At 42.0% G+C, this 24,210-nt stretch overlaps 1 protein-coding gene across 5 annotated transcripts in view; it reads left to right on the top strand.

The window, feature by feature from the left end:
• Positions 1-24,210, top strand: part of fam184ab (family with sequence similarity 184 member Ab) — a 162,828-nt gene that overhangs the window by 69,304 nt on the left and 69,314 nt on the right. For all 5 annotated transcript variants that reach the window (XM_067984673.1, XM_067984674.1, XM_067984676.1 and 2 more), the window contains exons 5-8: positions 4,028-4,225; positions 8,357-8,479; positions 13,688-13,849; positions 18,119-18,240. In XM_067984673.1, the coding sequence (XP_067840774.1) occupies positions 4,028-4,225; positions 8,357-8,479; positions 13,688-13,849; positions 18,119-18,240 (605 nt within the window). The remainder of the gene's footprint in view (positions 1-4,027; positions 4,226-8,356; positions 8,480-13,687; positions 13,850-18,118; positions 18,241-24,210) is intronic.

Here is a 24,210-nt window from a genome sequence, read left to right on the forward strand (position 1 = left end):
CAGAACAGAACGGACTATTGCAAAGAAGCATACCGACAACTGGACAACCAGGAACACTACAGACGGTTACCCGCAGACCCGACCAAAGAACACACCCACCAGCTCAACAAACTGATCAAGACCTTCGATCCAGACCTTCAAAACATCCTACGCACTCTCATCCCACGTACTCCCCGCGTGGGAGACTTCTACTGCCTCCCAAAGATACACAAAGCCAACACACCCGGACGTCCTATCGTATCAGGCAACGGAACCCTGTGTGAGAACCTCTCTGGATACATCGAGGGCATCCTGAAACCCATCGTACAGGGAACCCCCAGCTTCTGTCACGACACTACAGACTTCCTACAAAAACTCAGTACCCACGGACCAGTTGAACCAGGAACACTTCTCACCACGATGGACGTCTCGGCACTCTACACCAGTATCCCCCACGATGACGGCATCGCTGCGACAGCATCAATACTCAACACCAACAACAGCCAATCTCCAGACGCCATCCTACAACTCATCCGTTTCATCCTGGATCACAATGTCTTCACCTTCGATAACCAGTTCTTTACCCAAACACACGGAACAGCCATGGGGACCAAATTCGCACCCCAATACGCCAACATTTTCATGCACAAGTTCGAGCAGGACTTCTTCACTGCACAAGACCTCCAACCAACACTATACACCAGATACATCGACGATATTTTCTTTCTATGGACCCACGGCAAGGAATCACTAAAGAGACTACACGATAACATCAACAAGTTCCATCCCACCATCAAGCTCACCATGGACTACTCCTCAGAATCAGTTTCTTTCTTGGACACACGAATCTCCATCAAAGACGGGCACCTCAGCACCTCACTCTACCGCAAGCCCACGGACAACCTCACGATGCTCCACTTTTCCAGCTTCCACCCTTACCACGTCAAAGAGGCCATCCCCTATGGACAGGCCCTGCGAATACACAGGGTCTGCTCAGACGAGGAGGAACGCGATGGACACCTACAGACGCTGAAAGACGCCCTAGTAAGAACGGGATATGACGCTCGACTCATCGATCGACAGTTCCGACGGGCCACAGCAAAAAATCGCATAGACCTCCTCAGGAGACTAACACGGGATGCAACCAACAGAGTACCCTTTGTCGTCCAGTACTTCCCCGGAGCGGAGAAACTACGCCATGTTCTCCGCAGCCTTCAACATGTCATCAATGAGGACAAACACCTCGCTATGGCCATCCCCACACCTCCACTACTCGCCTTTAAACAGCCACCCAACCTCAAACAGACCATCGTTCGCAGCAAATTACCTAGCTTTCAAGAGAACAGCGTCCACGACACCACACAACCCTGCCACGGTAACCTCTGCAAGACATGCCAGATCATCGACACAGATACCACCATCACACGAGAGGACACCACCCACCAGGTGCATGGTTCATACTCCTGTGACTCGGCCAACGTTGTCTACCTCATACGTTGCAGGAAAGGATGCCCCAGAGCATGGTACATTGGCGAGACCATGCAGACGCTGCGACAACGGATGAACGGACACCGCGCAACAATCGCCAAACAGGAGGGTTCCCTCCCAGTCGGGGAACACTTCAGCAGTCATGGACATTCATCCACCGACCTTCGGGTAAGCGTTCTCCAAGGCGGCCTTCGAGACACACGACAACGCAAAATCGTCGAGCAGAAATTGATAGCCAAGTTCCGCACCCATGAGGACGGCCTCAACCGGGATCTTGGGTTCATGTCACGCTACACGTTACCCCACCAGCGAACAAATGTTATCTGTTTTTAATATAACGGGTCAGTTGCTGTCTTTTCTATGTTTCTACCTCTCTATCTCTGTTTTTTTTTGTTTGTTGGTTTTTTGTTTTTTTTGGTGATTTGTATATTCTGTGAGACCTGGCAGGTAACACCTGTCTGTCTGCACACTGATTGCCTTGGCAACGGGCAGTTGAAAAAACTGTCTGTACTCACCAAGCATTGTTCTGTGAATTATAAATGCGATTTCATTTCGAGGACTTCATTTCACATCGTTCACCTGAGGAAGGGGGAAGCCTCCGAAAGCTTGTGAATTTAAAATAAAATTGCTGGACTATAACTTGGTGTTGTAAAATTGTTTACAATTGTCTAATAAGAGAGGACACATTTCTAGCTCTGGTTCTGGCTAACAAAGGAGGAGAATTAAGCAACCTGAGGTAGGATTTGGCAAATAGTGATCATAACCTAAGTCAAAGGTAAAGCTGTTAGACTGGAAATTAAATAACTTCAGTGGAATGAAAGAGGATCTAACCCACATTAATTGTTTTGAAAAATTGGCAGGTCAAATAGCAGACTGGCAGTGGGAAGTATTTAAATACATACAAATAGTTAAATACATTCTGATCAGAAATAAAGAGAATGTGTCAAAAGTTGGAATTCCATGAATGTTAAGAGGTTAGAGCAAAAATGAGGTTTAAAAAGAGGCATATGATAAATACAGGGCCGGAAAAGGCCCTGTGGTCCATTTGCCTGGTCCCAGTGTCCAAGAAGTATTTCATGATTCCAGTCATATTCTCTATCAAATCATTCTCCAGGTACTTAGTCCATTCCATATAGTCACCACCCTCTGCATAAAATACTTAAATCTAAATGTTCTTTTCATCCTTTTTCTTTATGTTTGAGGCCATAAGAAGGGCAATATAGAAACAGACAGTGACAGAATAGGCTTGTTTCTGATGGTTGTTAGGTAACTTCAGTGTGGGATATAAATGAACCAATTTGAGTCCCTGTAATATCAAAGGAAAATTAATAATAAGCCATCCAAAAAAAAGGAGGAAATTGATAAGGAAATAGTTAGAAAAAATAATGGAAGCATATGTGCTCTGGCTGATTTTCTCCTCTTTAATCTTGGGGCATTGAGATCAATTGTTCTGTCCCTACTGCTGACCTGACTGAGATCAGCTAACACAGCATAGACTGGGGATCATATATGCGACTTTTTTTTGTCCATGAACACCACCACAAGAAATGTTTTTCATCTTTTTTTGTTGCTGTACAGCAGTAGTGACCAATCTTAAAAGATTGATGTAGGTGGTAATGAATGAGAAGGGAAACATTATTTATTGTGTTCAGTTGAACATGAGAGAGTTTGCCATAAATTTTTGACTTGGATCAATAGAAATCATTTAATCCATTATTGTAATTAGATTTCAGGTATGTTTATTTCATTTTCCTTACTGAAGAAATAGTGTAAGGAGATTCTTTTCAATTGCCCCTTAATCTTAAATCAATGTCCTAATTCTGTAGTCTTAAGAATTGATTTTCAGCACCACAGAGGCCAATCATTATAGGCCTTTCCTTGCTACAGGGAGCCCCTTTGGTGACATCTGTTACAGGTAGATTATGGAGCTGCTTCACAGAGCATCTTATGGATAGCATCCAGATCAGGAGGCTCCCAAGCCAGGAAGAATCAGTACTGTCACAAATAAACATTAGGCCCGTTCGGGCATTGCAGTATTTTGCTGTGTGCACACATCTGCTTATGACTAGAGGATTGTACTGGTTACTCATTGCCATATCCCTTCCTATCTCTTAACTCTACTCATATGACTTCATTTCACAGAACTAAATTAAGTTATGTTTTTTCTTTGTTAGGCTATATCATTAATCTAGAAAGCAGTCCTAAGTGCATTCTAAAAAGTATCCCCCACCTTGACTAACGCCATTACCTTTATTCTGATCAAATTTGGGTCAGCTGAAATCGCACAATGTTATTGCAATGTTGTTTTTGCCTATCTCTCTCTGAACTGTTTGTAGATCTCTACCTCTGTCTCTTCGCTGTTTGATGGCCAGTAATGCACACCAAGAATTGTACTATTTCCCTTCCTATTTCTTAACTGCAGCCGAATAGATTCTATCTTAACACAGCCCCTGTCGATTGCCATCCTTGAAGTATTGTTCTGCAATAGTGCCTAACTCCTTAAACTTTCTGCAAGATCTGAATCTTTGTCATTAGATAAATCCTTCTTTTGTAATTGCAGTCCTTAAATGAAGAAAATCAATTGCAAAGACAATATTATGAAGAGGAGATAACAAATTTGCGCCATAAACTTGAAGAGGAAACCAAATATCTAAGAGAGACCTGTAGGAAGAGTATGGAGGAGTTATCCCATAAACATCAAGCTGCATTAGAATCTGTTCAAGGCACAAATGAGAGAGAAAAGAAAAAGTTGCAATTGGTTAGTGGAAAATATTATAATCTACAATAACCTTTGAGTGCTAATCATAGCATGTTCTATTAAAGGATATTACTGTTAATTGAAGGTTTAACTTGTGCGTTGTTAATGGTCAAATCTCATAATGAAATTGTAAGATGTGGGCTTTTGTATATTTCCCACAGAATGGAGCTGAATAAGATCGATTCATGTTTGCAAAAGAAAGTTACAGCTCAAGTCAGATTTGAGCTTGCTTGGTCTCCTGGTTTTAGTATTTGATTAAATCTACTTTGCATAAATGTTCATTGTCTTTATTCCTTCCCTCCTATTTCTTATCTGCATGTTGCTCCTTGGCGACATCATCCGAAAACACATCAGGTTCCACATGTACGCTGACTACACCCAGCTCTACTCACTACCATCTGTCTTGACCCTTCCACTGTCTCTGATTTGTCACACTGCTCCTCCGACATCCAGTACTGGATGAGCAGAAATTTCCTCCAACTAAATATTGGGAAGACTGAAGCCATTGTCTTCGATCCCTGCCACAAACTCCGTTCCCTAGTCACCTACTCCATCCCTCTCGCTGGCCATCCTCTGAGGCTGAACCAGACCGTTCGCAATCTTGGCGTCCTATTTGACCCTGAGATGAGCTTCCAACCACATATCAGCTCCGTCACCAAGACCACCTACTTCCACTTCCATTACATTGCCTGTCTCTGCCCCTGCCTCTGCTCATCTGCTGCTGAAACCCTCATCCATTCCTTTGTTACCTCTAGACTTGACTATTCCAATGCTCTCCTGGCCGGCCTCCACATCTTCCACTCTCCATAAACTTGAGCTTATCCAAAACTCTGCTGCCCATATCCTAACTTGCACCAAGTCCAATTCACCCGTTACCCCTGTGCTCGCTGACCTACATTGGCTCACAGTCCGGGAAAATCTCAATTTTAAAATTCTCATCCTTGTTTTCTCATCCCTCCATGGCCTCGCCCCTCCCTATCTCAGTAACCTCCTCCAGCCCTACAACCCTCCACGATCTCAGCGCTCCTCCAATTCTTGCCTCTTGTGCATCCCCGATTTTAATCGCTGCACCAATGGCGGCCGTGCCTTCAGCTGCCTAGGCCCAAAGCTCTGGAATTCCCTCCCTAAACCTCTCCGCGCCTCTCTCCTCCTTTAAGACCCTCCTTAAAACCTACCTCTTTGGTCAAACTTTTGATCACCTGTCCTAATATCTCCTTATGTGGCTCGATGTCAAATTTTATTTGATAACCGCTCCTGTGAAGCGCCTTGTGACGTTTTACTATGTTAAAGGCACTATATAAATGCAAGTTGTTGTTGTCTAGTGCAGTTGATTGATGTTGCAGGATGCAAGCAATCTCCATTCGCTGTTGTCCTCTGATTTTTTTTTAATCCCCTGAAAGACAATTCTAAATCTTCATATATCTGGAAAAATGTTTTATTCCACATCCAGCCTGCCTAATTTGCCATTGAAAGGATTCACTGTATTTGCTAACTTGTCCTAAAGGTTGACCATTCAAATTTGGTCCCAGTGGTAATATATGGAAATGGATAAAGCCAATTCCCATTGATATGATCCGGAAGTACCCACTTAAAGGCAGAACATTATTTAATGCAGATAAATGTAAGTTAGTGTAAATTAAAAGAAGATCAAACGTGTACTTGGTGAAAGGGTCCTATTTTGTGTAGGCACTCTGAGAGGTGATCATTAGCAAGATGGAGAAGGAACATGATTTAATTGATATAATCAATCACTGGTCAAAGTGAAGGTGATAAAATACCAGGTTACATACCAAGTATGCATTTGACTATAAGTTGAAAGGAGTTATTCAAGCGTTGGACTGATCACTGGTGAGACCACACTTGGACTATTGTCTGCAGTTTTAGGCATCTTGACTTCAGAGGGGCATTAATGCGCTGGAGAGCATTCAAAGAAGAGCAACAAGGATAATCCTGGTATCTATTACAGTTAAGGAAAGACTGGCAGAACTGAACTTATTTTCACTAAAGGAAATATTGGAGAATGTGATCTATATGTTTCAGTTACTGAGAGGCATAGATAATTCATATTTAAGCAGGCTATTTGACTTAAAACTATACAAAAAGAAGACGTAGCTTTAAAATTTAAAGTCTCAAGTGAGTGGAGATTTGTACAAACTATTTTCTCATGGAGTATTGCATTTGTGGAAAAATATTCCTAGTGAAGGCAGCAGTGGCTGAGTCACTTGGCTCCATCAAAAAGATGGATATCAGGTCAAGAATTAGATTGAAGATTCTGAGGAGGTGATCAATTACTCTATCGTGGGCGATTTTTGTTCCCGTTTTTGGGTGGGAATGGTGTGGTAGATGGGCAAAAATAGCAGCACAGCACTAACCGCCCTATTCTTGCAGAAATGCAGCCCATCATGATTTTAGAGCGGGCTAGTAAACAGGCGAGCATCGATCCCGCCTGAAACAGGCAGGATCCTACTTACAATATGCAAATACGGGTCCAACGCTGTATTTAGAACCCTGATGTTATTTTGGTCTTCCAACGGGAGGCTCCCATGCTCTACCCAGTGGAACTAAGTTTTGTGGGGTCGATCCAGCATTCCTTAAAGGGACTGCTGAGGAAACCCCTAAAAAAAAGTTGTGTCACTGAATTTTGAGGGGGGAGGAGGAGCATGAATGTGCCTCCTGGTCTCAGAAAAATCTTCCTGGCTTCTGCCATTTCGTCTGTGGTGTGCCTCCTGCACCTTTTTAATGACTAATTTCTGGCTCGGCTTCGTGGAGGAGCTGTTGGATTTTCCTCTCTTTCCATCCCCCCACCCCCAGCACCACCACAACTTATCGGTGAGCTGCCTGTTGGCGCTAATTCAGTGCTGGCTACTCAACAATATTATTGTAATCTGGCCCAACTATAAAAATGGATCGGGCCTCTCACTGGTGTGATAATTCCGTCTCCCTTTCTACCCCCCCCCCCCCCCCCCTCTTGGAAAAAAACATTGCAGTATACCCAGCGGGCCTCTTTGTAAAGGGGCTGCAGTTAAATAAATATATTTTTAAAAAGTTTTGACTTTCAATTTTAATGTTTTGAGGCCATGATCTTGGCCTGGACCACTAAGTCGGGGGTGGGGGGGGTGGTACCATCCTACAGCTGGCTGTTATGCCAGGTTGATCTAAAAGCCTGGAATGCGGGAACTTCTGACGCTGTTAGTCCTCACCTCTGCTTTACCCCCTCCCCTGCACCAGTAGCCTCATTATTTATGGCAGAGGCTGCATCCTTTAGAAGGCACTACAGAAACGTGTACAAGGCTGAGACCTGCTATATTCATTTTCCAGCTCTTCCATCACATTCCTGTCAGAAGGGCTGAGGATATTCGGCCCCATGGTCTCCAGCATGTGCAGTGCAGTGAGCAAATGGCATAATGACAAATATATTGGATATATATCACTACTTTATTGGGAAACAATGTCGTGCCTTTTATTTGTGGGTTTTGGCCTTTTTTTTTACAAACCTTGGGAAAAGAAAACTATGCATAAGCTTTCTATATTGTCCAAAATGGACGGTGTAAGCCAAATAAATTGAGAAAGGAGGTAAATAAATGGTTTTAAGCTTAGTTTCTTTCTGCTTAAAAAGTGTTAGGTAATAAAGGTTAGATTAGAAATGAAAAAAAATTGAAATTTACTATTTTTAAAAAAAGAGAATTAGAGGAATTAGGTTAATAGCACAAGCAGATTAATCTGTTTAACTTTTAACTACAATTATGTTTTATGTATGTATTTAATTCAGTAGCTAATATAGTAATAAAGCTTTCCTGATGTTTTAACAGGTTTATTATAATATTTATTGTAATGTCACAGTGAATGAGTGGAAAATAAAAACAAAAAATAGTTTAGGGAAGTGGGACCTTTTAGTCTAGGGTTAAGGGTAATAAAACTAAAGTATGACTTATGTATTACATTTCTTCATACTCTAGGCTAAAAAAAATCTTGAGTATGTCATCAGAATTCACTGAAATGAACCCTGAAAATAACTATTTTGAAATCCAAAATTAGAAGAATATGTATTTGCATGGAGTAATAGCAACATTTGCATGTATTCATTTAAGAATCTTAATCTCTGTAATTATTCCCTCCCTCCTCCCTTTTTAGGAAATGGACCAAAGTCTTGAGAAGGATCGGTTGCGAATGGAAGAAGAGAAAAATCAGTTCAAACAGCAAATGGAAAACCTACGGGAAGAGTTGACTGCCAAGCTACATACAGCCAATCAGGAGGCAAGAATAAGATTAATCACGCTGCTGATCTTAAATGTGATTGAGTAATTTAAAAGAAAGTTATTCCCTCAGAACACCAAACTTGTCTCAGATGACCGATCATGTTTGGGAAATTGGACATGACACACTAAATGCCCCACAATAAAAGAAATTTTGAAAATATTCTGTCCTTTTTAAAAAAAAATCTGGCTGCTTGTGTCAGATGGAAAATGCCAGCTCGATTAGAATGTAGAAAGTATATGTATGTATTATAGAATAAGAATCTTTCAAGACTGAGATCGATAGAGTTTTGTTAGGTAAGGGTATCAAAGGAAATGGAGCAAAGACTGGTAAATGGGGTTGAGGTACAGAGTAGCCATGATCTAATTGAATGGTGGAACAGGCTCGAGGAGCTGAATGGCCTACTCCTGTTCCTGTATTTCTATGAGAGATTGAGGAAGAAGAGGAGACCTCGGGTGAATTATTGTTCCAATTCATGATTGGACTGATACACGTTGACATCTGAAAAATTTGGAAAATTTTACTTTTGTTGAGTCAGTTACTTTATGCAATTTGTAAGGGAGTAAAATTGAAACAAGATTTTATAATGTAGGTTATTAGCCTGTAATTTATTTCATTGTACAATGTTATGTTGTGATGTTACAGCACTGTAACCAGCCATATAGACAACATAGCACTACCAAATAAGAACTGAAGAAATAGGAGCAGGAGGAGGCCATATGGCCCCTCAAGCTTGCTCCACCATTCAATTAGATCATGGCTGATCTTCGACCTCAACTCCACTTTCCTGCCCGATCCCCATATCCCTTGATTTCCCCTAGAGTTCAAAAATCTATCTATCCCAACCTTGAATATACTCAACGACTCAGCATCCAAGCCCTTTGGGGTAGAGAATTCCAAAGATTCACAACCCTCTGAGTGAAGAAATTCCTCCTCATCTCAGTCTTAAATGGCCAACCCCTTATCCTGAGACTATGCCCCCTAGTTCTAGACTCTCTGGCCAGGGGAAACAGCCTCTCAGCATCTACCCTGTGAAGCCCCCTCAGAATCTTATATATTTCAATAAGATCACCTCTCATTCGTCTAAACTCCAGAGAGTATTGGCTCATTCTACTCAACCTCACCTTATAAGGACTAACCTCTCATCCCAGGAACTAATCTAATGAACCTGTGTATAAATATGGTAGGTGGGCAGTAAATAAAATCAATAAAATTGGTAGGCCATACATATACATATATATATAGTTCAGAATATGACTACCAGGCTTCAAATTTGTTAAAACTGGATTCTTCAATCATGCAAGCTTACATATGAGATGATGTTGACCATTGCCCACTGACAAAATCATTTTGAGTATTGCCTCTTGAAGAAAATCTCACCTCTGGGAATCATCTGACCGTCCCTTGTTTTGCTATACAAGCGACTCCATTTTAGATTGAGTTCAATTCTTTTTTGTCCATTATCAACTTTAGATTTTTTTTGTTTCCCCAAAGGAAAAGGTTGAATTGATATTTATTCTTTTTGTTGTAAGAATTCCAAATCTTTTTGGACAGTTTCTGGGCTTGTAGCAAGAAGTTTTGTAGTTTGAGTTGTATGAAAATAATTTGTATTGTTCACCTCAAATTTGTATGTCACTTTCACTGATGCACTCCTGAGCCATAGTCTACCAATGAGGGCTAACCACAGTCTATTTCCACTGTGGGCAAGTCAGGTCCTGAGTAAGCTAATGTCAAAGACCTTGAAAAGCCTATGGAGTCTGATGAAATCAAGTTTTTCTATCTTAAGACAGATACTCTATTTTCCCTGATCATGGTGAGAGAATTAGCAAACAACACTCATTGGTGATGGGCCACCTTACTTTGCAAGTTCTAGAGTACTAGAACAGTACTAGTTTCTGCCTAAAATTGTTTGTTTCTATGTTTCACCAGTCTCACGTAATGCTGAAGTTTTATCTGTCAACTTGTGCTTCTTCAAAGGAAGGGAACTGGACTTCTAGCAGATCACTTAACCTTTTATGTGGATAGGGCGAAGAAGCTTTATCATTCCAGAAAACTAATAATGTCCGACGTAAGCCCATTATTAGTGAGATAATAAACAGGATAGCTGATCAGTGGTTAAAATGGAAGTTTATAAGATGAGATTCTCAACCCCACTCTGGATTTGTGAAATTTTCGATAGGGAGAGGCAAGATCACAAAGGAATTTAAACACGAATGAGAATTTTAAGTTTAAGGCATTGATGACCGAGCGCCATGTAGGTCAGCAAGGACAAGGGTGGTGGGTGTGCGGGACTTGGTGTAGGGTATGGTACAGGCGGCAGTTTTAGATGACCTAAAGTTTCTGGAGGATGGGAAGCATTAGAATAGTCGGTGATAAAGGCATGGATGAGGGTTTCAGCAGCAGATGGGTTGAGGCAGGGACAGATGTTATGGAGGTGGAAGATGGGTTTAAGGAAATGATAGTGGGGAAAAGAAACCAAGGACTTATGTTTGCTCTCGAGGATAATCCTGGAGTGGTGGGTACTCTTGGCAGAGGAGAGTGCGGCCTGATTACGCTTGGTGTGGTCCAGTCAGATCTGGTGATTGATGGCTAAACCAGTTGTGTGCCAGATATGCTCCAGTCTGCACCCCTTGGACTTGAGGGAGCAAAGATTGGGACATACCAGTTTTGCTGGGGAAAAGGGCATCAAGGGTGGAGGTGAGGGAGTGGTTGAACAAAACGACAGCTGCAGAAGTATCATGGCAAATGGAAGGCCAAAGGTCAGGTCGTTGGGAATTTGAAAGTGCAATTTTAAATGATGGATGCGGAAGGAAGTAGGCTTGGAAGGGTGTAGGGGGTCGTAGGTGGCGAGGGATACAAGGAAATGGTCAAAGATGGCCTTTCAGTAATAGAGACCATGGGAAGAGAAAGACCACGGGAGATGGCATGATCAAGGGAGTAATTGTGATATGGGCAGAAGAGTTTATATGGAGGAAAAGGAGAGTAGTGTATTCAGAGGAGAGAGAGCAATGGGAGTTAAGAATGAGGAGTCGCTCAGTGCAGAGACTGAGGAAGGAAAGGAGGGAGGATCGTTTGGGGGGAAAAAAACCTAGTTGGGGCTTGGAATCAGAAGTAGACAACAAGGATATTAAAGGAGAGGTGAGATGATCAAAGGAGGAGAAGGAAGGAGGATGGCGAGATTAGCCCCTAGTGGGCAAGCTGGGTGAGAAGAATTTAGAGAGTGAAGATTGGATATTTGGGGTTGCTGCTCATATGGTGGCAGTGTCAGGAGCCTTGATGGGGTTTTTGGAGAATGCCAAGAGAGGCACATAGGGTAGCTTTGGGCTTAAACAAGGGAGATTCAAGTCTGTGATGGCCATGGGAGAGTAGTGATGGGTTGGGGTAGGGATGGAGGGGGGGCAATAGGGAAGAAATGAAAGGGGAGGAGATAGGAGAGAAAGGCCTGAGAGGGGCCAAGAGGAAAAATAGGGAGATTGAAATAATGACCTCTGGTCTGGAGCAACAGCCTAAATATGCACGTGAATGGACACAGAGGGAATTCGGGTTACACAGACATGGCAGAGATTAGAAAAGACACATCCTGGTTGTAAACAGAGGACCACCTTCTTCCAAATGCCTTCTATCAGATGGATCAAAAATTATTACACTTGATACCTTAATGTAAATGTTACAGTATCTAATTAACCAACTGTCAGCCCACAGTTGCAAATCTTCACTGGATTAACAACCTTATCGTCACTGCTAAATCGCTCCACAAAGACGCTCACAAATTCAGCAGAAATTGTCCTTTTGTTTTAGAAAGCCTCCCTTTGTGGGATAAAGGCACTGTTCTCTGGTCTGTCTGGATTCCCTAATGGTTTATTGAGCAAAAACGCCAATCCCTAGTCCATCCTGATTCCCTGATGACTTATTGGGTAAAGGCACCTATCCCTGGTCTGTACTATGGTTTAGTGCACACGTGCATCTCTAATCCTTTACATTTATGTAACTTGGAGGTATTGAAACTTTTTTGTATGGGGAACTCCCTGCAAATATCAACACACTCCAGAGAACCCTCTACAAATATTAACACACACCCAAGGATCCTCTGCAAATATAAGGAGGCAGTTTCTAGATTCTTCTGCGATGGCTGCAAGAATTAAAGTTGAATTTCTTCGTATCCATAAATCTGTTTAAAACTGAAGAAAAGCTTTGGCCTGGTCATATGATATAATTTCTGGCCACAAAAATATATCCATGCATTTCAGAGGATATTCAGTGCTGTGATGGATTTACTGGTGGCGAATATATTTCATGAGACTGTGGCAAGGGGGCAGTGACAACAGCGGGTACCATGGGGGAAAACAGTGGCAATAATAGGTCCTGAGAATTGTAATCTTGTTGGAATCAGCAGGCCAGTTTGTTCATGTAAACTAGCGAGATGATTCCTTTACATGTCTTGGGAGTCCGAACCACATGTTTCCTCCTTTGAATAACGGTCTTTGTGGGGATGCGCTTCAGAGGTTGTTGTGAGTCCTCCAACCATAGGGAGTTAGTTGGTTGGGTTGGAATAATAAGAATGGGTTAATGGATGGTGTACCCAGACTTTGTGATGCCTAGTAGCCCAGAGGGATGCATTGTCCTGTTTTTGGAGGAGAGGGCAAAGTTATTTTTGGTAAATTATTTATGCATGTGTTAAATTTTATTTTTGAGGTATACAATGGAGCCGCTATAATCAGAGATTTCTTTTGCTGCAATATGATGATGTAATTTTTTTTGGTGGAATGTAATTGGAAAGATTTTATTTGATTTGAAAAGTGAATATCAAAAGTATAAAATAATCAATTAGAAAGACAAAAATAGACACCAGTAATTTCTGGGGGAGATCTTTGGTGAAGATTGGTGGAGACCCTGAAAAGAACCCATAAATGACCATTTACACCCTCTTTCTGGGGTAACAGCAGGAGATCGGGAGAATCCCTGTGGAAATTCTACCCCAGAGACTTCAGCACCAAATCTGAAAACCTACAATCTGTCTGAATACACAATAGGGATCTGTGATAACCGTATTGTATATTTTCCTCATTTTTCAATTTTTACAATTTTATTTGAGTATATAAGGTCAGTGGTCAAGTCTGAATCAGAAAATGGGCCTAGAATTAAAGAAAACTTATTCCTAAGTTCTTTTTGGAAGCATTAATAGTCATGTGGCACTTCCTCTTTTACTAGGTGTGCCGTTTACAAGAGCTTGTGAAAAAGAGTGAGCAAGGCCTAGGATCAGCCGAAGGGCATATTTCCAGCTTGAAGGATGCTCAGGAAAGGCTGCAAAAAGAACTGGATTATACCAGGGCCAAGCTCAGAGAGACAAGTGATTCCCTTTCTTCTGTGCAGGTACTAATGGCTTACCAACATTGTAGTTACCTATCCCTATGTTTCCATTTTAAATTCCTGTTAAACACACGCTCTGACCCTTCTTTTCATTTTTGAATATATTGCAGTCCATCTCTTGTAGGTTAGGGCCAATGGCCTATAAACTTCTCCATGGTGATGAACAGTTGGTTTGTCATAATTGACAGCTGGTGAAAAGTGCATTCCTTGAGGCAAGAAGTCTGTTTTCTGTGAACACCTAAACAATCCAGTGATCACAAATTTGAATCCCAAGGCTGCCTGTAGCTTCTCCGTTGGCCTAATTTTTGTTGTTTATCAACTTGGGGAATTGCCTCTTTCTAGTAGAGCTTCTCATCTTGAGGGGAAGAAAAATGGATAATACCCAAATCATCATACTGAGCTATTCTAGAAAGGTATCTGCTACAGGCAAAGGTGGCACCTTGGACTGCTCTGCTGTTCTTTTGGAAGGAATCTGTATGGTTATGAGCAGCTCCGTGGACACACATTGTAGAAGAGAATAAATTTAAAAATAAACTTTTTAAGAGATAAAATAAAATTACACTTCAAACAGCAAATTAGGTTTACAGCACAATTTCCTGAAATCTCTGTAATGAATCTGATTTTAAAATATAGCTGAGTCCAAAGTGGACATTTTATTTATAGCCCATTGCTGCCAAAAGCTTTTGTACACTGTCAGTGAAAATTTGTTATAGTTGAAGACCATATTGAAGGTGGTGAATAAAAATTTGCAATGAGAAAGAAACTATAATAAGTATATGAAGAGAAAAAGTTTGAATTGAGATCTTGTTCTAACATTAAGTTAATCTAATAAAAAGAATTTATTTTAAATTAATATCTTCTGACATATAATTTTATCTGATTTTAAATACAGCCTCATCTCCAACCTCCCTTTCCTCTCCAAAATCCTTTATCGTGTTGCCTCCCAAATCCATGCCAATCTTTCCTGCAACTCTGTGACTGTGGTGCACTATCCCTTCCCGTCCTCTTTGCTGTCTTTGACATGGCCGACCACACGTTCTCCATCAATGCCTCTTCGCCATTGCTCAGCTCAGTGTGACTGCCCTTGCTTGATTCCACTCTTACTTGTCCAACAATAGCCTTTCTTCCGCCCCCGCACCATTACCTCTGGCGTTCCCTAAGGATCTAACCTAGACTCCCTTCTCTTTCTCATCGCCCGAAGACACGGGGTCAGGTTCCACATGTACGCTGACAACACCCAGCTCTTCCTCTCTACCGCTTCTCGCGATCCCGCCACTGCCTCAGTATTGCTAGACTGTTGGTCCGACATCCAGATCTGGATGAGCCACAATTTCCCCCCTTAAACATTGGGAAGAACAAAGCTTATTGTCTTTAGCCCTCACCACAAAATCCGTACCTTGCCACTGATTCCAACCTGTTCCCTGGCCATTGTCTCAGGTCGAACGAGATTGTTCGCAACCTCAGTATCCTATTTGACCCTGAGCAGAGCTGCCGACTCCATACCTTCGCTATCACAAAGACTGCATATTCCCACTTCCATAACATCGCCCGTCTCTGCCTCACCTTAGCCCATCTGACCTCGAAACCCTCATCCATACTTTTGTTACCTCCAGACTTGAAAATACCAATGCTCTCCTGGCCTGCACAATGAGTAAACTTCAGCTCACCCTAAACTCTGATGCCTTTATCCTATCCCGCACCAGATCTCCCTCACTCATCACCCCTGTGCTTGCTGGCCTACATTGGGTCCCGGTGCACCAATGACTCAGATTTAAAATTTTCATCTTTGTGTTCAAATTCCTTCATAGTTTTGCCCCATCCTATCTCTGTAACCTTCTCCAGCCCTACAACTCTCTGAGAATCCGGTGTTCTTTCAACTCTGGCCCCTTGTGGATCCCAAAATCCCTTCACCCCTCCCCCCCATTGGTGGCTATGCCAACAGCCTTCTAGGCCCTGAGCTTTGGAATTTCCATCCTAAACCTTCGCCTCTCCACCTCCCATTCCTCCTTGAAGACCCTCCTTAAAACCCTAGGCTTTTTAAACCCTTATTTTTTTTTAAAAGAACAGTTGGAAACCCCACTACTGAATTAGAACTCATCTAGATGGACAGTTGTCAATTGCTTTTGGAAACCTAGCTGGACCCCTTCAGTTTCTGTTTCCTTTTTTTTCATGTCTGCTAAATTTTATACTTGTAACCGAGCTGTTTAATACTTTCTCTACTGTTGCATGATCCTGCTGGGGAGAGTTTTCCGTTAATATTATTGAGGTTCCTTGAGACCGAGGGAAAAGTTTTCTCATAGTTTTTGTTTTCAGTTTGTTTTCTGATCCATTTTTAACAACTTGCCAAGGCCTACTTCACTGGGATCGATTTCACCAAAAACAAAATAGGGAGTGGGTCGAGGCCATTGGTCTTTGCTAATTCCTGCCTTCAGAATTTGTATTGATTTCTAATGATCTTTCCTGCTGACCGATTGTCTCTGCTGTCGTCCTTCATTCCATGAGTTCTACAAGTGGAAAGTCTGTTCCAGACTCAGTGCAAGGGCTCGATGAGCCCATTCCATTTGTTGGCAGTTATTATTTTATTTCAGTACAGGATTATATGGAAATAAGCCTTTGCCACATTCTCAAACAAGAGTTTTAACAGACTTTTGTTCCACAGTCCAAGATGACAGTATTGCTGAATGATGCATCAGTGTCCATTCCACAGCTGGAAAGCTGACCACGCCTTTTATATACTTTTCTTCCCGCCCCAGCCCAATATCACAGGTTATTCACATCATTTGGGTAGAAGAAATAATGAACATTCTTATGATCCTTTAATTGTTAAGGAAGACTTGATTCTCTGATCTCTGGCACATCTAAGTCCCTTCTAAGGAGCATCTAACCTTCTGACCTAGAAATATGCTGAAATCAGGTACAATCCCCTCTTCAAAATCATTTGTTAATCAATACATTTCCCAAGGCTAAGCACACCTAAGCAAAGGACCATGTCCATGCCAGTTGAGAGTTAAGGCACTTTCTGATTTTGAAGAATGATTGTGACCACAAGATCACAAGAAAATTCATGAATTTGGCAATAAAATTGACACAGTGAGGTACATATCTGTGGTTCTTTCACATTTTGATTACAAGGCTTCCTTTATTTCATTATTAATTTTTACATTCCTAAATTACAGATCTCCAAGAAATCCATGTGACAAAAGTAAAATTTTCATCCTATGTAAAATAGGGAGAACTTCTGTATTATGTATGGTTGTAACTTTAATTAAGATGGGTAAATATTTAAGGATTGGTTTAGCTAGCTGTAGTTGAAAAGAGTTTTTTTCCTCTGTGATAGGATAGTAAATAAATGCGCCACAGATTCAGTAAGAGTCGACTAGCCATCATTGGTGCTGCAATCTGTACTTCAAAACTGGTTAGGCCAACGATTGCTGCTTGGTTGGGCAATGCTTCTTTGAAATGTGAATCCACAGATTGGGAGAAGTGGATGACATTCATTATCTCTAATGGCTAGGCCATTAAGGAAACTTTGTTCTAAGAGAAGTCAAGTTGTTTAAAAACATTGATAGGTTTTCAAGAATCCAATAAAATGTGATTTTCAATTGCTGTCAGGCATCAAAAGGAAGTTGACTATCAGATGGCCAGCAGAGTAACAACCAGAAGGGTATCTTCTCTACTTAATGTGCTAGACAATGGTTGTTATGACTGATCTATAAGAGGAGTTTATCATAAAATCAGCCTCCTTCAACAGAAAAGTAAAGGCAAGCCATATAATTTAAGAGTAGTTCTTGGCTACCCATTCCCTGTTTCTACCATTTAACATAGCTTATTTGGGAGATGACTTGTCTGTGCATGTCATCTCCCAGGTAATGTCTGTTAGAGACTCAGTCGAAAGATACTTAGAGTTGCATAGCGTCTACAGAGTAGAAACAGGCCATTCGGCCCAACTGGTGTATGCCAGCATTTATGCTCCACATGAGCCTCCTCTCAGTTGGTAGAATGTGAAGGGCATCCATATGATCTCTGGTGCATTACACAATAGATATGGGGTAATTAGTAGTCTTGTAGCATGCAGTCCCATCATTGTATGAAGAAGTGTGGAGATTTGGTCTCTGTTGTGAAGTAAGGTAAAACTGTTGGGATAAAACCCTATAGTAACTGACAAAATTGTATGATGCTTCAAATAAGTAATTACAGCAGAAGTTACCTTTTTGTAGCTCTTAAACAATGACTTTACTACAGTAGCAAGAATAATGCACTTGTATGCCATAGGGAGAGTTGGAACAGAAAAGGCAGGACTATGAGGCAAGACTGACCGCAACAAAAGAAGAAGAGAAACTTAAATTGGAAAAATTGGAAAAGGACCTGGAACAAAAATGGAAAGCAACTGTAAGGTAATTCAATTGTTCTGCTTGAATGCAATCTTACTGCCAGTTAACTAGAATTTCCTTTTGTAATAATGCCATTAGATTTTTTTTATTTAATGGTATCCAAAATTGATTAAATCAAGTAAAGTGACAAAATGGAAAATTAGATTCTCTGTTTTATGCATAAGTATTAAAATTATCAGTGTTTGAAACACTTTATCTCCATGGAAATGAGTTTCCATGCAGTGGTAATTTTGCCAGAGTTTTAGCAGCACCAAGAAAGAATGATGTGACGTACAACGCAACAGTTGTCCAGAAAAGGCATGTCCCAGAGTGGCAGAAGTAGGGACAGAAGTTTGAGGTCTGGAGTGGCAACATGGTTGGGCAGGGGGAATTAAGAGCAGGAATGGGACAAGCTCATGAACAGGACCACCTAGCCTTAGGGTGACTGAAGGGTAAGTATAATGGTAAATATATGTACCGTACGCTCCAACAAGAGGGTGACTAACCACCTGCCCTTGACATTCAACGGCATTACCATCGCCGAATCCCCCACCATCAACATCCTGGGGGTCACCATTGACTAGAAACTTAACTGGATCAGCCATATAAATATTGTGGCTACAAGAGCAGGTCAGAGGCTGGGTATTCTGTGGAGAATGACTCACCTCCTGATTCCCCAAAGCCTTTCCACCATCTACAAGGCACAAGTCAGGAGTGTGATGGAATACCTTAAACTTGCCTGGATGAGTGCAGCTCCAATAACAGTCAAGAAGCTCGACACCATCCAGGACAAAGCAGCCCACTTGATTGGCACCCCATCCACCACCCTAAACATTCACTCTCTTCACCACTGGGGCACTGTGGCTGCAGTGTGTACCATCCACAGGATGCACTGCAGCAACTCACCAAGGCTTCTTCGACAGCACCTCCCAAACCCGCGACCTCTATCACCTAGAAGGACAAGAGCAGCAGGCACATGGGAACAAAACCACCTGATCGTTCCCCTCCAAGTCACACACCATCCCGACTTGGAAATATATCGCCGTTCCTTCATCGTTGCTGGGTCAAAATCCTGGAACTCCCTTCCTAACAGCACTGTGGGAGAACCTTCACCACATGGACTGCAGCGGTTCAAGAAGGCGGCTCACCACCTTCTCAAGGGCAGTTAGGGATGGGCAATAAATGCTGGCCTCGCCAGCGACGCCCACATCCTATGAAAGAATAATAAAAAAAAAGCTTTGAGAATTGAATTATCAGTTTGTTTCCGAGTCTTTCGGCTAAAGCAAAGATACTCAAATGTTCCCGATTGAGGGGAGATACCCTATTTTAAATCAGAAACCTACTGATGAATGCTGGGAAATGCTGCAAGGACCATATGTTTAGAAACACAGATCTCGTTGGTGACTGGCAAAATTGTTCTGGGGAAATCTAGTTGAAGCCTAGCTTATTGCAGCGGGCTGAAGCCTTGAAGTAACAACATCACAGAAAGCATTAAAAAAGCACTAAGACAGTTCAGTGGATAAGTTTAATCATATGTAATTTTAAAATTTTGCTTTAAACCTTATTTTGAGAATTAGACATTTCAGTTACTGAGGAAAAGAACCTCCGGAATCTTTCAAAAATCGTTTGGTCCATTTTTTTTTCCCGTTGGTATGTTCACCTGACTTGGTCAGGATTAGTTACTTTCACAAATGCTTAATAGTTTCTCATTGAGAGTATTCTATCTACTTTCTTCACTTTTGATTCATATAGTTCCTATCTTATCAGTTCTGATTTGCTGCTGTTTCAGAGTGAAAAATTGTAATAGAAAGTAAGGTGGATGTGTACAGGACGTGTGTACTCTATGAAAAACACACACCCACACACCACACACACATTCCCAAGGCACATCATGGAGTGTTGGCTGATGCAGGTTTGATTCCTCTACTCTGCTTAAATTCCTGATATTAGCCATGCTATGTTATGACCATAATAATGGCAGGATTACAGCAGGTCAGTTGCTTTTGCCTGCCCCAGTTGCATCCAGGCAGCACTATGAGGGTATCCCTGGGCAGATAGGTCCCAATAGGCTCAGCAGTACCTACACGGGACCATTGGGAAGACCGAAGCCATCATCCTCAGCAGCTACTGAAAATTCTGTACCCTTGCCACCGACTTATCCTCCTTCCCGGCCACAGTCTCAGGGCAAACCACACTGTTCGCAATCTCAGCATTCTATTTGACCCCGAGTTGAGCTCCATACCCCATATCCTGCCTACTTCCACTTCTGCAACATTACCCCCTATCTCAGCTCGTTTACTGCTGAAACCTTCAACCATGCTTTTGTCATCTCCAAACTTGACTACTCCAATGCTCTTAGGCTGAACTTCCATCCTCCATAAACTTTAACTCATAAACTCTGTGTCCTGTATCCTATCTTGCAGCAAGTCCCATTAACTCATCACCCCTATCCTTGCTGACCTACATTAGTTCCCAGTACCCTAATGCCTCCAATTAAAATTTCTCATCCACGTGCTTAAATTCCTTCATGGGCTTGCCCGTCTCCATCTTCATATCCTCCTCCATCCCAATTTCTGCCCCCTCTCCCAAAACTCACTGTTCCTCTGACACTGGCCTCTTGTGCACCCCTCTCTTTCACCCCATCATTGGGAACTGTGCCTTCAGATGCCTGGATCCTGTTGTCAGAGTGACCCCCACACTGAGAATAAAGGCTCGAGACCCAGAAGTCATCAACTTGACTGAGATTTTATTTGACAACGCACGAGTAATACAAGCAAGCAATACGTCTATACACTCACTAGCAGGAGACTCATCGGGAGCTAGAAGCCTCGCCATTCGAGGTTGTTCCTAACGCTGAGTTCACCTGATGAAGGGTTTCATTACATATTTATACCTTTCTTGAAACGTACCTACTTGCACAATTTCTTTGTCTGCAACTGTCACTCAGACTGACTCAGTAGATGTCACCTGACTGGTCTCATCACAAAACCGTCAGAACTAAGGGCCCAATTCTTATCTGTATTTCTCAAGGCTACGTTTCTTACATTGTTCGGCTGAGCTCATCCCTTTTCTCTTAGTAATTTTCTGATTTCACTGGGCCTTAATGTTTTAGTTTATTATAATCTTACATATCTTACATAGAATTTACAGCGCAGAAACAGGTCATTCTGGTCTATGCCAGTGTTTATGCTCCGCACGAGCCTCCTCCCACCCTAATTCATCTAACCCTATCAGCATATCTTTGCATTTAAAATTGACTTACATTGCTGGTGTCTGCTATAGTAGCTTGAAATGAACCTGAGGCATAAAAGCTCAACTTTGTGGTAACCTTGATAACCACTAGCAGCGTCATCCATGTGAAGGCGGCTATGTAGGTCAGCTTCAATTAGACTAAGCAAATCCATCACTATATCCTTGGTGAGTTTAAAAGGACAGTTTTCCTCAGACATTCCCAGGTAGGTTTGTCTGTGTCTGTACACACGACTGTATAGGTAAGAATGAATGCGGGCTGTTCACCTTTGCTGCAACAATCAAAATGTTGCTGCTCGATATCCATGCAAAAAATGCAGAAATTAAAAGATGCTTTGTTAGTTTAATTAGGTTTCTTCACATTATATGCTGACTATCCCATCATGCTCTATGCTTGTGTCAAGCCATTTAACCTGTTTTGATACACTATCCTACAGACCTCATGCCCTGGAGTGTCCATGAACCCTCCATCTCCATTGACCCAGAATCCACAGCCTTTTGGGGGAACGAGTTCCAGATTTCCACTACCCTTTGTGTGAAAAATGCTCCTGGATTTCACACCTAAATGGTTTGGCTCTAATTTTAACATCATGCCCACTTGTTCTGGATTTCCTCATCAGAGGAAATAGTTTCTTTGTCCTACCCCATCAAATCCTTTTATCATTTTAAACGACTCGATTAGATCGCCCCTCAATCTTCTAAACTCAAAAGAATACAGGCTACATTTTGCAACCTGTTGTCATAATTTAACCCTTTAAAGTCTGGTATAATTCTGGTGAATCTGCACTCTTCCTCTTCCAAGGTCAGCATATCTTTCCTGTGGTTCGGTGCCCAAAACTGAATGAAGCACAGTTGTTGGTTATTGATGATGTTGATGTTCTCAGTGTTGCATTGCCAAGAATTATAATTATCTGGGAACAAATGAGCATTGAGCAGCACCGCACAAGAAAGCATGCAGTGATGGTGGGTGCCACAATATTGTTAACAGAAACTATAATCTTCCATCTTCTCTTCTGACATCACTGCCACAATGGACTTGGAGAAGGCCGATCCACAGATTAGGAAGATGCTTCCTTACAGCCAGAATTCTCATCACAACACACTGCATCATCATCACAACTTGAAGTAAATGACAGCCAGAGGTACATACACTGGACGTTGTATTCAATGAGTTTGAAGTGGGATCACTGGATGAGTCACCAGGCATGGGTGAGCAAAAGGCAGCGTGTTGGCCAAAGAAAGGACATCCTGGTAATATACAGAAGTCACTGCGATGATTGCTCTTGATGTGTCGCTTTGGGATTCAGACCCCATGGGTTCAATTTTCATATGCAGATGGTGTATAAGCATGAATGTATACCCCAGTCACTGTAATCTGTTTGCCACACGCTGAAAAGTGGTCTAGCTATTTTGAAGGACTTCCTGCATCCAGATTTCTGCCAATACCAATGCGGTTATTGTGATGGAATGCATTCTGCCATTGACCATTTGGCATTTGCAGTGGGGACAACAGTGGTGCCAAGAGAAAACGGAGTAGGAACTTCTTTCATGAAATTTCTTACTGATGCTATTGAAGCATTGAAGTTCACACTTCATGATGCAATAATAGCTAGCTTCAGTGAGCTTTGAGAAAGCATGCAGATAACTAAGAGGGGCTTTAGAGACTTTGTTGTAACTTGACAAGATCAGCAGTCTTCAAGAGGTCTTCTGCGAGGGATATGTGTGAAGTAGCACAGGAACAGATCGTTTGCCCTTCATATTTTCAGTACACTCATACGAGTCAATCTTCCATCCCCTTTGTTTTTGGGATGTGGATGACACTGGCAAGGCAGCATTTAGTTGAGGTATCAACATGTATGGGCCTGAGAGTATACCATAGTGAGTAAAGCACAGGATATCCTGGTGTGAGGTCCTCAGTCACTAGCACATGAAGGTAGCAAGCCATTGGAAGTAAAAACAATTGTATGGAAAACTTGCAGATCGTCACTGTATGTTCTCTTTCAATAAGGGATGCATTTAAGAGTAACACACAAAGTAGATCATAGTGCACTAATTCACAATATACAAACATACAGCATAGCAGCAGGCACCATTGACAATACTCATTAGCATGCACTATTACATAAATAAAAACAGAGCTCTACATATATCCCTTGAAGTTGGTCCTTTCAATGTGCTTATCAGAAAAGCAGACAACAACATTAGAACACCTGTTACATTTATACAGGGAAGCTGGAAGTAGAGGGAAATTTAGAGGTGCTGAAAGCACAATTAAAGAGGTATAGTTTGGAGAAGCTTTTGAAGGAGGGGAGAGAGACGAAGGGATATAGGAGAATCCCAAAGTTTAGCCACTTCATCCCTGCAGGCGGTGCTGAGAATAATGGAGCAGAAAAGGGAGGAGGAACACACAATAGGCCAGAGCCAGAAGAACAGACGATGCAAGCTCTAATGTAGGCTAGAAATGGGTTATAGAGATTGATTGGGGCAAGGCCATGGAGGAATTTGAATCTGAGGATATTGAAGTTGATACACTGGGGGATAGGGAGTCAGTGGAGGTCAAGGAAAAGGGTAGTTGGTTTGAGAACTTTGTGCTGGATAGGCTATGATCCACAGAGCTGTTTGCTGAGACAATGTATAGAGATGAAATGTAATGGAGATAAACATGAAAGGTACAGCAAATAGGAGATACAAGATGGCACTGTTCAGTGTTGTAAGGACCACGTGCAGGGCTCATTACAGGATGAA

This window comes from Heptranchias perlo, chromosome 5 (genome assembly GCF_035084215.1).
Source record: "Heptranchias perlo isolate sHepPer1 chromosome 5, sHepPer1.hap1, whole genome shotgun sequence".
NCBI lineage: Eukaryota > Metazoa > Chordata > Chondrichthyes > Hexanchiformes > Hexanchidae > Heptranchias > Heptranchias perlo.